This window comes from Rhinatrema bivittatum, chromosome 7, assembly GCF_901001135.1.
Source record: "Rhinatrema bivittatum chromosome 7, aRhiBiv1.1, whole genome shotgun sequence".
NCBI classification, from domain to species: Eukaryota; Metazoa; Chordata; class Amphibia; order Gymnophiona; family Rhinatrematidae; genus Rhinatrema; species Rhinatrema bivittatum.
Window position 1 is genome coordinate 85,438,839 of NC_042621.1, and position 15,492 is coordinate 85,454,330.

Below are 15,492 nucleotides of genomic sequence, written 5' to 3' on the forward strand. Positions count from 1 at the left end.
CTATTCCAAAGGTGTCGATTCCCTCCTTGCCCCCTCAAGAAAAAGACCGAGGGGATCACCGTGAAAAGCATCGACACCGCCATCGGAAGGCTCAATCCATCAATCCAGGCAAGTCCTCAGCATCGGCGTCGATAGAGCCACTGATAAAGAAGCCCCATACGGAAAAGGCCCCATCCTCTTCTGTGACCGGGTCATCGAGGCATTCCCCCACCTTCAGTGGTGCAGGGATCTGCGATTCCACCTTCACCGGTGGACCCTCCGCTATGCCAGGGCTGCCTCCTACTCCGAAGCCAGGGTTCCACGCCCCAGGCTTCCGTGAGGAATTGGATCGGATGATTCAAGAGGCCATCAGTAAAGCACTTCAGGGCTTCCAGCCTCCGTCAACGCCAGTACCGGTCCCCAAGCCGGTCACCGATCCGATTCCCATAGCCCTCGCACTGCTACTGGGAAAACTGGATGTGTTGATCGGTGCCCTGCCATTGATGGAACCGAGAGCACCGGTACCTCAGGTGTCTTCTACTCAGATTCCATTATCATCGGATGATGAGGAATCACAGATACCCATTCCACCATCTGGGATCTTACCACTGACTCGTCCATCGATATCACGGGTCCCTTCTGTGCCTCCATCAATGCCATTGGTTCCTCCATTGATGCCGTCGGTGCCTCCTTTGATGCCTCCATCGAGGCCATCTGTGCCTCCATCGATGCTCTTGGTGCCACCTCCGATGCCCAGGCCTGATCCTTCAGGATTAGCACCTTTTCTCCCTGCTGGAGATCAACCTTATGATCCCTGGACAGATGATACTTCCCAGGATACAGATGATCTACCATCAGAGCCCTCTCCCCCGCATGAAAAACGACCCTCTCCACTAGAGGATCTGTCTTTTATTAATTTCATCAAGGAAATGTCTAAAACCATTCCTTTCCAACTTCAGACAGAAGAGGACTCTAGGCACAAGATGCTTGAAGTACTCCAGATTCTTGATGCCCCCAAGGAAATCATGTCTATTCCTATTAATGAAATCCTGCTTGATCTCCTGAAGAGAAACTGGGAACACCCAGGTTCCGTTCCACCTGTCAACCGCAGGACAAATGCCACCTACCTTGTGCAATCAGCTCCTGCGTTCCAAAAGCCTCAGTTGGATCATCACTCTGTGGTTGTTGAATCAGCCCAGAAGAAGGCACGACGTTCAAAACCCCATTCCTCCATACCTCCAGGGAAGGAACAGAAATCCCTGGATGCTTTTGGCAGGCGAGTTTTCCATGGCTCAATGCTCATATCCCGCATTGCCTCTTACCAGTTATACATAACACAGTATAACAGAGACCTTTTTAAGAGAATCCAGGATTTCTCAGACTCTTTACCAGAGCAACTCAAGACTCAACTTAATGCTCTGGCTCAAAAAGGTCTGGATGCTGGAAAGCACGAAGTCTGCACTGCATATGATATCTTCAACACAGCCTCCAGAGTATCTGCAGCGGGGATCAGTGCAAGAAGATGGGCCTGACCTGGCTAAAATCCTCAGACTTAAGACCAGAAGTCCAAGACAGGCTAGCAGATCTACCCTGTGTGGGAGATAATCTCTTCGGAGAAAAGATATGAGAGACCGTGGCGCAGTTGAAAGACCACTATGAGACACTGCGCCAGCTTTCCTCTTTGCCATCTGAGTTCCCTTCCGTCCCTAAGAGAACTTTCAGACGTGACTCGAAGCGGCCTACCTACAAGCCAAGAAAGTTTTATCCTCCGGCTTCTAGAGGACGCCCTTCCAGACCTTACCAAAAAGGTCAATCCAAGCAGTCTCAGCCAGCTTCTCAGCCTGGACCAGTGTCAGGATTTTCACTCCTTCCTAGAGAGTGTAAGCCATCCTCCTCTTCCATCCATACCGGTCGGCGGTCGACTATGCCACTTCAACAGCGCTTGGCAGGCAGTCACCAAGACCAGTGGGTATGCGCAGTAGTCACTCAAGGTTACCACCTAAATTTCCTGACTGTTCCAGCAGACTCTTCACCTCGGCTGACGTGGAAGACGTCCGACCACTCTCCCTTACTCGAACAGGAGGTCTCATCCCTCCTCAAATCACGAGCAATAGAGCCAGTGCCCCTTTCTCACCATGGACAGGGGGTGTATTCCCAGTACTTTCTAATACAAAAAAGTCAGGTGGCATATGCCTGATACTGGACCTCCGCGCCCTAAACAAATTCTTGCAGAGAGAAAAATTCAAAATGGTAACTTTGGGCTCTCTACTTCCTCTGCTATTAAGAGGAGATTGGCTATGCTCTCTAGATCTCCAAGACGCTTACACACACACATCAATTACTCCATCTCATCGCAAGTACCTGCAATTCCTGGTCAGCCCTCATCATTTCCAGTACCGTGTACTACCATTCGGCCTGGCGTCCATTCCATGAATGTTCACCAAGTGCCTGGTGGTGGTCGCAGCCTTCCTCAGGAATCAGGGTGTGCATGTCTACCCTTATCTCGACGATTGGTTGATAAGGGCTCCAGCTCAGCAGGGTGCATTAAACCTCCCTGTATCTTACTATGCACACCCTGATCTCCTTAGGGTTTCTGATCAACTATCCCAAATCCAAGATAGTTCCATCCCAAACCCTATCCTTTATAGGGGCCGAACTAAACACTGTACAGGCGAAAGCCTTCCTCCCCCAGGATCGAGCTTTCACCATAGTATCTCTGGCGTATCACCTACAGACTCGAGTGTCTTCAACTGCTCGTCACTTCCTCATACTGCTGGGTCACATGGAGGCTTCGGTGCATGTCACACCGATGGCTCGCCTAGCTATGAGGGTGATGCAGTGGACCTTAAATGGCCAGTGGATTCAAGCTTGTCAGCCAGTGTCCAGCATTATCCAGGTTACCAAACAGCTCCGTCTGTCACTAGCCTGGTGGATGCACCACTCCAACCTCATTCAAGGCCTTCCATTTCAGGCTCCAGGTCCTCAAATTAACTTAACAGATGCATCCAACCTCGGGTGGGGTGCACATGTAGACGACCTGCAGACTCAGGGAACCTGGTCTCTACAGGAAGCCAAACACCAGATACATTTCCTGGAGCTACGGGCGATCAGATATGCCCTCAAGGCTTTTCAGGGATTGCCTATCAAACAAAGTCAACCTGATTCAAACCGACAATCAGGTTGCGATGTGGTACGTCAACAAACAAGGGGGAATGAGCTCCTACCTTCTTTGTCAGGAAGCTGCACAGATATAGGCATGGGCCCTTTCCCACTCGATGTACTTCAAAGCAGCCTACTAGCCGGGAGTGGACAATATTTTGGCGGACAAGCTGAGTCACAATTTCCATCCGCACGAGTGGTCTCTCAACCCCATGATAGCGGACACCATATTCCAATGCTGGGGTTACCCTTACATAGACCTCTTTGCGTCGGTCCACAATCACAAAGTGGACAACTTCTGCTCCCTCGTTCGCAGTCACCACTTGCGACCAAGAGATGCCTTCGCCCTCTCCTGGGCCAGCGGTCTTCTTTATGCATACCCTCCACTTCCTCTCTTTTCAAATACTCTCGTTAAGCTCCGGCAGGACAAGGGATTAATGATCCTGATAGCTCCCCACTGGCCACGCCAGGTGTGGTTTCCAATCCTCTAGGACCTATCAGTAGGCCGGCACATTCCTCTGGGGAAGAATCCCCTTCTAATAACTCAGAACGAAAGGTACCTGCGTCACCCCAACCTTCAGGCTCTGTCCCTGATGGCCTGGATGTTGAAAGGTTAATACTCCAACCTCTTAACCTTTCAGAGTCGGTATCCCGAGTCCAGGTGGCTTCATGAAAGCCTTCAATGAGAAGGTCTTATCGTTCTAAATGGAAGAGGTTTACAATCTGGTGCACTTCCATTTCCATAGACCCTGTCACTTGTTCCACTGCAGGGTTCCTGGACTATTTATGGCACCTGTCAGAATTAGGCCTAAAAACCTCTTCTCTCAGGGTGCATGTTAGTGCAGTGTCTGCGTCCATAAGGGTATAGGAGATGTCTCCATCTCAACACAACCCTTGGTATCATGTTTCATGAGAGGCTTGCTCCATTTAAAACCTCCAATCCACCTCCTGCCCCTGCTTGGGGCCTTAATGTGGTTTTGGGACAGCTCATGAAACCTCCATTTGAGCCTCTCCACTCTTGTGATCTATGCTATCTTACCTGGAAGGTAATTTTTCTCCTTGCAATCATGTCCGCTCGCAGGGTTAGTGAGTTGCAGGCGCTAGTTACCTACCCACCTTACACAAAAATTCTGCATGACAGGGTAGTGCTCCGCACTCACCCTAAATTTTTACCAAAGGTAGTGTCGAACTTTTATATCAACCAATCTATTATCCTACCTACCTTTTTTCCCAAGCCCCATACCAACCCAGAAGAACAGGCATTGCATTCCTTGGATTGTAAGCGTGCCCTAGCTTTCTATCTAGAGTGCACATCATCTCACAGGAAGTCCAATCAGTTGTTCGTTTCTTTTGATCCTATCAAACTTGGAAATCCTGTGGGAAAGCAAACCCCTCTCCTCCTGGTTGGCGGACTGCATTTCTTTTTGCTATGAGCAAGCAGGCATTCCGTTACAAGACCGTGTGAAAGCACACACTATCAGGGCCATGGCGAAGTCAGTAGCAAACCTCCATTCACTGCCGCTTGCTGACATTTGTAAGGCTGCGACCTGGAGTTCCCTCCATACATTCGCAGCCCATTATTGCTTAGATAAGGCTGTCAGAAAGGATTCCATCTTTGGCCAGTCTGTTTTACGCAACTTGTTTTCAGTTTAATTAGCCAACAGCTTTCCACCGACCCATTCAGGGTTCAGGATGCCCTCCTAACCAAAATGCCACCCCTGTTGTTGTGCCTGTTGCACATCTTTGGGTGCATTTGGTGCATTGCTCGGGCATCCTCAGCTCGGTACTCACCCATATGTGAGGACTACCATCCTGCTTGTCCTGTGAGAAAGCAAAGTTGCTTACCTGTAACAGGTGTTTTCACAGGACAGCAGGATGGTAGTCCTCACGAAACCCACCCACCACCCCGCGGTGTAGGGTTAATTTACATTTTCTTATTTTATTTTTCAAATGTACTGTTTGCTATAATACGAGACTGAAGGGGACCCCTGCTGGGTGCAGGGTTGGTGCTATGCTGGGCATGCCCAGTAGGTGGCAGTCAAAGTTCTAGAAACTTTGACAAAAGTGTTCCGTGATAGGGCTCCATCCTGATGACCTCACCCATATGTGAGGACTAACATCCTGCTGTTCTGAGAGAACACCTGTTATAGGTATGCAACTCTGCTTTCCTCTAACTTCTGCAGTTAAGATATTCAGAGGGATAGCTGTCTTAGTCTGGCATAGCAAAAATGACATGAAGTGTGTGGCAACTTATAGACTAATGTTTTGAGGTACGAGCTTTCAAGGACAGAGTCCACTTGGTCAGATGCATGTCCTCGAAAGCTCATGCCTCAATAAATTAGTCTATAAGTTGCCACCTGCATCATGACATTTTTTTCTGAAGTTAGTTTCTGTGCTGTTGGCTTTAGTAGTCTTTGTCTTCATATTGTGCATCTGTATTCAGGGAAAGTTTTCTTAATAATGCAGATGTTTTGCATCTTAAGTATATTTATTCAGTCTGGCAGCATAGTAGGGTAGAGACCACAAAATGTCCTTGAATTGTTTATCGCAGTTGAAGCTCTGTTCCTTATTTTCATTTGTGGCCTATACAGCCCAGGATTCTGGACAGTGTGTAGGAGCAGGGTAGGAAAGAAGGAGAGCCATAGTGCAATTGTACCTTGAGTACTGTCTGCAGTTCTGTTTGTCCTATCTCTAAAAGACATAGCAGAACTAGAAAAGGTGCCAGAGGAGGGGACAAAAATGATAAAGGGGATGGAATGCTCTCCTTTGACAGGATGCACAGGCTAGGGCTCTTCAGCTTCGAAAAGAAGGCTGAGAGGAGGCATGATTGAAGTTTATAAAATCATGAGTGGAGTGGAATGAGAAAATAAAGGATGTTTATTTACCCTTACAGAAAATAATAAAAGAAGGGGATATTCCCTGAAACTATCAACCAACAGTTTTAAAATAGGAGAAAGTACTTTTTCACAGCGCACAATTAAGCTGTGGAATCTGTTGCTAGAGGACATGGTGAAGGCGATTATCATAGCAGGGTTTGTTTAAACTATTTATTAACAGGCCGATACAGAACAGTGCACTCAGCTGAGCGCACCATTTAGCCCCCATTTGACCAAGTGTTTTACACGTGCTATTATTACCCCATACTGTAAGGAGTAATAGCGCGTGGGAAACGTGCAGCCAACCCCCCTGAAACTAATAGCGCTCATCACATGCAAATGCATGTTGAAGAGCCTATTAGTTATCCCCGTGGGATACTGAAAGTAAAATGGGCGGTAAGAAAAAATTGCTTTTCTGTACACCCTTCGACTTAATATCATAGCGATATTAAGTCGGAGGTCCCAAAAAAAAAACAAAAAACTGTCCGCCGGCCCACGGGTTGGAAATCGGATGCTCAATTTTGCCGGTGTCCGTTTTCCGAACACGTGGCTGTCAGCGGGTTCGACAACCAACGCCAGTAAAATTAAGCGGTTGTCCGACCCGCTGACAACCACCGCTTCTGCTAATAAGGAGGAGCTAGGGACGTGCTAGTATCCCTACGCCTCCTTATTAGCGCGGGCCCTAATTTAAATAAAGAATCGTGTGCCCAAGAGAGGTGCCTGGGCGCACATTGGGAGAGCGGGCGCTCAACACGGAGCGCCGGCTCTTCCGTGGAGTTTTTTGAATCGACCTGTAAAAGAAGCAAATAACAAACATCTGACACACATTGATTCCTTATGCTCATCAGACAGAACATGAGGTTTAGACAGGTTCCTGGAGGAAAAGTCCATAACATAACACGTTATTAGCCAGGTAGACTAAGGAAAGCTATTGCTATCCCTGAGATGAATAACAGAAATGAGATCTACTTAATGGGATCTGCCAGGTACTTGCAAACTTGGACTCTGTCAGAGACCGAATGCGGGGTCTGAGTCAGCTTGGCACTTACATTCTTATGAAGAGAGACAAAGGGGGAGTAGGGAGGGCGGCAGTGATGTACCTGTTGCTGTACTTTTTAAAATAATGATGCGCAGCTATAGAAAATAATTATGCAGTGGAATTTCCAAAAAAATTGGCACCATTGACAGAGTTTTGAAAGGGGGTATTTCAGCAGAATGATATCCTCTGACTTATTCTTTTTTTTTTTTCAAATTTAACAAATCAAAAATAAGACATCCAGAATATAGCAGATAAACAAGAAAAGGAAGGCACAATAACAAATTAATCTAGTTATATAAAACAAATTACATTGCAACATTAGGTATGAACAGGGAGGGGCCCTACTCTGTTTTGAAGAAAACTTTCCAAATGATCAGGATCAAAGAAAATATATTTGTTAGTACCTATTTTTTATAATACACTTATAGGGAAATTGCAAAAGAAAAGATGCACTCATATTAAGTACTTGTTGCTTTTTAGCCAAGAAAAGCTTCCTTCTAAGTTGGGTCACCTTGGCTTCATCAGGAAATAAAGCAAGTTGTTGATCTAAGAAGAATTTGTTAGCAGAACGAAAAACATTTTCATAGTCCATATACGATCATGTTCCAAAGCAAATACAACAAGCAAAGTGGCAATACCCTGTATTTCTATCTGAGATTCTTGCAAAAAAAAGTTGTAAAATTTTCTAATGCATTATGTATGTTTGTTGTGAACCGTTTTGATTAATTCTTTTGAATTGTAAAGGCGGTATATAAACATTTTTAAATAAATAAAATAAATAAATGTGGTGAGACATGACTAATAGCATTCCCACTCTGTCTAAAAGATAAATAAAATCAGGAGGAACTTTAAGTAATTTTACTCTATGTAAAATTTCCTTAATAATTCAATTGGAGAAATACTCAGATTTAGGAAAATTAAGAATTCGCAAATGTAATTTCCTCGAATTATTCTCCAACACCTCTAATCTACGTTGGATACATTTCTAACTTTTAATCAGACAGATCACATTTCCCTAAAGAATCAGACTGTTTTTCTAAAGAGAAAATGCGATCAGTATTGCTTTTAAGAACTTGATCATGGGCAATTACTTGAGTTTTAACTTGTACGACTGCTGAATGAACGTTATCAAATTTGGACACCAAACAGTTCTAAACCCTTGATTGCAATCCAGAGAGACTCTAGTGTTATCTGTGCAGGAGTCTCAAGAATTGAAACTGTAGGAGTAACTCCCGCAGTCGGATATGCCAAGGATTCAATAATACTCTTTGCTGGATTTTGAGATTCAGCCAAAGCAAGTTCTCCCACCTCACGGAGGGAATCTTGGTCACATTGTGGTCACAGAAGAGTCTCCATAGAACTTTCTGAGAGCACTGACCTCAAAAGAGGTGGTACATGATAGTCAGGGCTGAGGGAGATGGAGTTCCCTAGACAAGAAGCGGCATGGAAACCCATGCCTAGCTGAGCAGGCCCTATGGGAGTACTCATGCCAGAAGGCTGCATATAACCCTCAATGGTTGGTTGAGAGAGAGGGGGGGAACTACTGCAGGCATAGGTGGGGGAAGGCGAACAGCTCCTTTTCTCTTTTTTCCCCATTCAACCTGAGGGAAGTGCAATAAAGCAAACAGCAGGAGAGAGTAAGTCTTACTTTGAAGTGAATCCAAGTCTGTCCATTGATGAAGATATGGTGGAAGAAAAAAAATTGAAGCCGCGCGGCTTCGGTGGTGACGGTGCACCGCTGCATAAGATCTTTTATGGTGCCAGGAAGATGATGTCAGATGCTGGGCGGGAACCTGGAATATACCAGCGCTGCGAGCCAAGAGGAGTCAGAGCCCCAAGATGATCCAAGGTCTCTCCCTGCTCCAAAGACAACTCTCTTCTCTCTGCCATTCCCCACCCTCTGACTTATTCAAGATGAAATCTAGCAGGTCATAGTTCTGAAAATTTTGAAAGTTGTGTGCTAGAAGCAGCAATCACATTGTTGATGTCAAAATTATACTTTTTCTTCAAGGATAAACAGGATGGCAGTCCTCACACATGAGTGATATCATCCGATGGAGCCTGGCACAGAACTTTTATCTCAAAGATTCTAGAGCTTTCAGCATGCTTTTACTGAGCATGTGCAGCTGTAGCCCCCCCCCCCCCCTGTTTCTCAGGCAGATTCCCTCAGTCTATCTTTTTCTGCGAAGCTGTGTGGTCGTAGGTCCAGCTTTGCTCTCCTCACAGCTAAGGCTGACAGTTCTAGATCTGCAAGCATCTGTTTCTTCAGGCAGAACCTTGGGGTGTCCGTCCCCTGTCAGTCATCTCCCCCCCCCCCCCCCCCCCCCCCCCCCCACATTCCTTGTGATAGTTTAAGTTTAATTTGTGTTTTGTATCTCTTTCTAGCACCTCTCTGTTGGCCCTATGCAGGCCTCGTACACAGTGCAGCCAGCAGAGGCTTTTCCCCTTAATAAATAATACTGCATCTGCAGCTTATTTCCTGCCTCTCCTTAACTTGTCTGTTTTTTGCCTTTTGTCAAGTGCTTATTCGGGCTGGCAGTGTGCAGTCTGTTGAGGTCTGAGTAGGCCTCTGGCCTGGGAACTTGCCGGAGTTCCTACCCAGGCAGGAGTTCTAGGAAATTCTGTCCCACTGCTGGGCATTGACAGAGACTCAGACTTAGGAGGAATTCAGGACCAGATATTCCCGTGGGTAGGAGAGCTGGTGCCCTGAATGACATGGCCTCCCCTCCTGCATGTCTGATCAGTCTGGCAATGCATATCCTTCAGAGAGAGGGTGAACATGAGCCTGGGCGATGAACTTCGCCAATGCACTATCGGTGCTATGCCCAGAATCGGTTGCCCATGCAGATGCATGTCAGAGCTTCAATAACACCAGGAGCGTGTCAATTGCTAGGGGCGCCATTGGGGCTGTGGATGTCATCTAGCTTAATGGACACTTAAGCACCAGGGACACCATCGAATGTCCATGGCCCTCAATCCAGGACGCCAACTGGCATCCATGGCACCCGGAGTTCCATGGACACCATCATGCATCTGTGGATCCTTGTCCATGGATGCCCCTTCTGCCAGCGCCCTCTAAATGCATGCATCACTCTCTACCCCATCAGAATCACATTTCTGTTTGATCCCTCTGCAGAAAGTTGCTGTAATTGAAGCAGCTATATTTGCCTTATTCATTGTACATGGTTTTCTGATGTAATAATAGTTACTACAGGAAAAACAAATTGGTCCTAGTAATAAAAGCATAAAAGGTAGTGTTCTTAAAAAAGAAAAAAGCTGGAATGAGAGAGAATTGTATTTTGAAATACTTGTTTGAGGGATCTGGATTCCAGTCCAAATTCACATCCTCCTCAAGTGAAAGCTGTTTATTTTGCCTTTGTCCAACTTTCTGCTGCTTAATATGACAGGTATCAATTAGGATAGGATGTTCATAGAGATAATGTCTTTACTGTGTCCTTATGCAAGCAAAATTGATTAAATCTGTTTGTCAAATGTATCTGCCCAGCTGTACTAAGTGAATCATGTTCATTCTCATCATCTAGTTTCCATTATTAAAACAGATATTTTAAAATTATAAGAAGTTTTGTCAGGAATGTTTACAGATTAATATAGCCATTGCTGTTGTGGAGTGTGTCAGATGAAATGTTGCCACTTAACTTCTAATGTTCTAACTTCTAATGTTCTAACTTTAACCTTTAACAAGAGGGGTTTAACAGCATCTTTTTTTTTTTTTTTTTCTTAACCCCTTTATGTCACAGAGAAGCAGGGTCCAGAGCGGAAGCGCATTAAGAAAGAACCTGCCACAAGGAAGCCTAGTTTGCTTTTTGGAATGGGGCTGCCCGGAATCCGGGCAGGCTGTCCACTGTCTGAACGTCAGCAGGTTGCTCTGCTCATGCAGATGACAGCTGAGGAATCAGCAAACAGTCCAGGTGAGTGCAGCAGTGTGTCGTCATGCTTTTTGTATTTTTTGTTTTGTAATAACCAATTTTTGGTTCAACTGACTCTAAATCATACAGCTACAATTTAAAGAGCAACAGAAAGCAATGTAGATACTAGAGTGTGTCCTTGTCTGAGGTTCCATCTGTTATTGAAATAGTTGACAAAAGATGTTTCCCATACTCCTGGCTGCATGTGCATCTCTACATCATCATCTTAGGAGGTGGGGAGGTGTATGTTTAATATATGGACAAGGAGACTACGTAGTGTGATGCAAGAGTGAAGACATGACTCTTCACGACTCTCAGCCCCATTCCCTGATCTAAACGTATTTGGCTCCTAAAACCTCATTGGAAAGGCATCTGTGTACATTATTGGAAATCTTAATTTTCAGAGAGTCTGCTTTTGGGGTTAATTCTAATTACAGCCACAAGATAATTTGGAATGAATCTGTGAAAGAAGGAGAAGCTGATGGCTGGCAAAATGGCGGACTCTGCCAGTAATCCTCAGTCCCCCAGCTCCCCGAATAAAGGGGTAAGTGAGATTGCGGCACAAGTCCTGCGGCTCTCGACAGCAAACTTGAAAAAGTCTATGAGAAATTTGCTGAGATAAAACTTTATTTGCCAGTAATGTTAAGTGGGTTCAAGAGGTAGAAGAGCAACTCACGGGTGTCGATGATTGAGTTCAAATCCTGGAAACAGAATTAAAAGAACTGAAGGCGGTGATGCTGAAAGCATTGACTATCTCGAAACCAGATCCTGCCAGAGAAATATAAGAATTGGTCTTCCAGAATCGATCAAGGATAGAGCGTTGCCAGATTTCCTAGAAACATGGCTCAACACGGCCCTAAGTGTGGCTGAGGCCTACGGCAAGATGAGAATTGAAAGAGCCCATCATTTGGGAGCCAAATCAGCAACTCTGTCACGGCCCCATCCGGTTATTGCCAAGTTTTTAAACTACTGACATAAAGAGGAAGTGATCCAGCAGTTTAGGCAATCGAAGAAATTAGATTATGAAGGGTGTTCAATTCTTATATTACCGGATTATTCAACGATCTTCTCAGCAAAATGGAAAGCATTTTCTCAAGTCTGTGCCAAGGTGGTGGAGCGGCAGATTCCCGCGAAACTAAAAATAATGCACTACAATAAAACTTATGTTTGATACAGCGAAAGAGGCAAAAGACTTTGTCCAGGCCCTGTTGGAGGAGAAGTGATGTTGGCTGGGAAGGTAAAGGAAAGCTGCAAATGGTAGCGATAAATGATATATTACCTTTAGTATTTTCGCTCTTTAATTCTTTTGAATTGGAACCACAAGGATTATTTAACTGTTCTTCCTTGAAGAGTGATCGTAATGCTTTCTACTCAGTTGATTCCAAGCTAGAGCTGAACTCTGTGTTGCATGCTGTTTGCATTTACAGAAACTATATGCTTTTATAGTTTGGTTTTTGTGCAAATTAGTATGTTGGGATATGTGTGTTCATAGGTATATATATCTTGGAGAGTGCTTGTATAGAGATGTCAGTATGTAATACCATGGGATCCATATATAAGAAAATGTGAAACTGATTGATAATAGGTAGATATATCTGTGCATCATCTTGGATTTTTTCTTTCTTGGCCAAGATGGGAATAGGCTATGCAGCAAATTGAGAGGGGATGGGATAGTGGGATGAGATGCATGTAAATTGTGGGAGTGGGGCCCTATATATGCTACACGGGTTGTTTGCCTCTGGTGGGGCAATGAGACTCATAGAACTTTGATTACTTGGAAGGAGTTCACATAAAGGGAAGGGGCTGGGGAGGTGGGGAGGGAGGGAAGGTTCTCAATGCTAAAAGTATATAGCGCGAAAATGGTTGGAGATCTTCACTAGTTGATAGAAGTAGACACACAAGCTGATGGGAAGGTTCAGCCTAGGCTTAGGCTGGGAGGCCCGGGCTGGTAGGTAAAACAGATTACAGCATTACATGTCAGATATAGGATGCTGAAATGACAACAGCTACCATGCAATGTCACATGAAATGTAGGGGGCGTTAGTTCAGTTATCAAAAGGTATAAGGTACTGGAGGCAAAAGGCACAGATTGTAGTGCTGCAGGAGACACGTCTTACAGAGGCAGAACACCTGAAATTGCATCAACAATGGGTGGGACAGGTTTTTTCAGCTCAAGCTGATACACAGAAAGCAGGAATAGCAATACTGATTGGAAAAGGGACACCCAAGTAACAAATCAAATTGCAGATATAGAAGGAAGACATCTAATATTGGAGGGTAATCTGTACGGTAAATCTATAGTGTTTTGTTTGATTTATGCCCCCGGTGTTTACGATCATGTGTTTTTTTCAGAAAATAATCTGTCTGCTAATACCATATGCTCAGACAATAGTGATAATTGGTGAGGATTTTAATTTACCTCACATGGATAAATTACCACCAGCCACAAAGGCTAGCTCATCCAAATGAAGGGAATTGCTTATTTGTGCAGATGCTTAGATATGATTGATACATAGAGGACCCAGTTAGTGTAGCTGGGTTCAAAAAAGGTTTGGATAAGTTCTTGGAGTAGAAGTCCATTAACTGCTATTAATCAAGTTCACTTAGGGAATAGCCACTGCTATTAATTGCATCACTAGCATGGGATCTTCTTAGTGTTTGGGTAATTGCCAGATTCTTGTGGCCTGGTTTGGCCTCTGTTGGAAACAGGATGCTGGGCTTGAAGGACCCTTGGTCTGACCCAGCATGGCAAGTTCTTATGATTCTTCTTATCCTTGTGAGAAGAAATACACCCACATTTCTCGAGCGCATAACACACAGTCTCATCTTGACTACTTACTAACTAGACAAGAAGACTTCATTAGGGTCATAAATACTCAAATTTGGCCCTCTGGCAGTTTCTGACCACGCGCCAGTGTGGCTGGACTAGCAGGGTATCAACCTCTAGATCTGATAACAATTTGGAAATTTCCCATATATTTATATAAATTTTTGAATTTTAGAGAATACATTGTAAAAAGATGGGAGGACTATTTAGTGCATAATGAGCAACATCAAGAATCCCTAATTTTATTCTGAGAAACAGCCAAAACCGTTCTTCAGGGTGACACATATGTTATTGCCAGAAGGAAGAAAATGAATGTAGCTATATTGGCGCTAGAAAAACAGCTGCATCAAGGTAAGCAACACCATGAAAGATTCCCAATGGGTCTGGATAAAGGCAGTTTCTTGGCCATGCAAAGTGTGCTTAACACAGTTTTGCATAAGAGGGCTCAGAAAGGGCACTTATATTATAAATGTAAATTTTTTCAACATGGTAATAACATTAGTAAAACACTGGCAAATATAGCAAATAATTGAACAGGGTCTAAATATATCCAGCCATAAAACAAAGATCAGGTAAAGTGATTAACTCTGGCAAAGAAATATCTAAGTTATTTTGTGAATATTATCAACAACTTTATTCAGGCACATCTGTAGAACTTCTAGTGAAACTTCCAGTGCTCTCATCAATACAGTTGGAGAGTTTGAATAGGTAGAAAGCTGAAATCCAGTACCTCCAGGGTAGCATTCTGTGAAATGCTTCCTGTTCCACATGCAGGTCCCCAGAGGCAGGCACAGCTACAGAGTTTCAATGCATGGGTGAGGCGATGGTGCAGGGAAGAGGGATTCAGTTTTGTAAGGAACTGGGGAAACTTTTGGGGAAGGGGGAAGCTTTTCAGAAAGGATGGGCTCCACCTTAACCAGAGTGGAATCAAGCTGCTGGCACTAACTTTTAAAAAGGAGATAGAGCAGCTTTTAAACTAGAACAAGGGGGAAAGCTGACAGTCACTCAGCAGTACATGATTCGGAGGTATGTATCCTTGAAGGATACTAATGAAACAGGAGAGTTAGGGCATCCCAACAGAGAGGTTCCAATAAAAGCAAATGTAGTCCATGTTCCTATATGTAAAAAAATCACCTGAGCTAAAGATTTCCAAATTATCACTATCAACTGGAAAGCAAGTTGTTAATACAAACAAAACACACACTTTGAAATGTCTGTATGCCAGTGTCATAAGTCTAAGAAATAAGTTAGTGTGTAGCAGTAAATGATGAGATTGACATAACTGGCATCACAGAGACTTGGTGGAAGCAGGGTAACCAATGGGACAGTGCTATAATCAGGGTACAAATTATATCGCAATGATAGGAAGGATCAACTTGGTGGGAGTGTAGCACTTTATGTCCGGGAGGGTATGGAGTCCAACAGACTAAATGCTCAGTATATGGGTAGAAATCCCATGTGTGTTGGGTAAGAGTATAGTGATAGGAGTATACTGCTGTCTACCTGGCCAAAATGGTCAGACAGATGATGAAATGCTAAGAGAAATCAGGGAAGCTAACCAATCTGGCAGTGCAGTAATAATGGGAGATTTAAATTATCCATACATCCAGCGTGCAAGGAAATAGTGAAGCAAGTCCACCTTCAAAATTATAATAAATTTTTATTGATTAGCTGAAATTCTTCAAT

At 44.4% G+C, this 15,492-nt stretch overlaps 1 protein-coding gene across 6 annotated transcripts in view; it reads left to right on the plus strand.

The window, feature by feature from the left end:
- Positions 1 to 15,492, plus strand: part of ANKRD11 (ankyrin repeat domain 11) — an 899,251-nt gene that overhangs the window by 653,490 nt on the left and 230,269 nt on the right. For all 6 annotated transcript variants that reach the window (XM_029608601.1, XM_029608602.1, XM_029608600.1 and 3 more), the window contains one exon: positions 10,812 to 10,982. In XM_029608601.1, the coding sequence (XP_029464461.1) occupies positions 10,812 to 10,982 (171 nt within the window). The remainder of the gene's footprint in view (positions 1 to 10,811; positions 10,983 to 15,492) is intronic.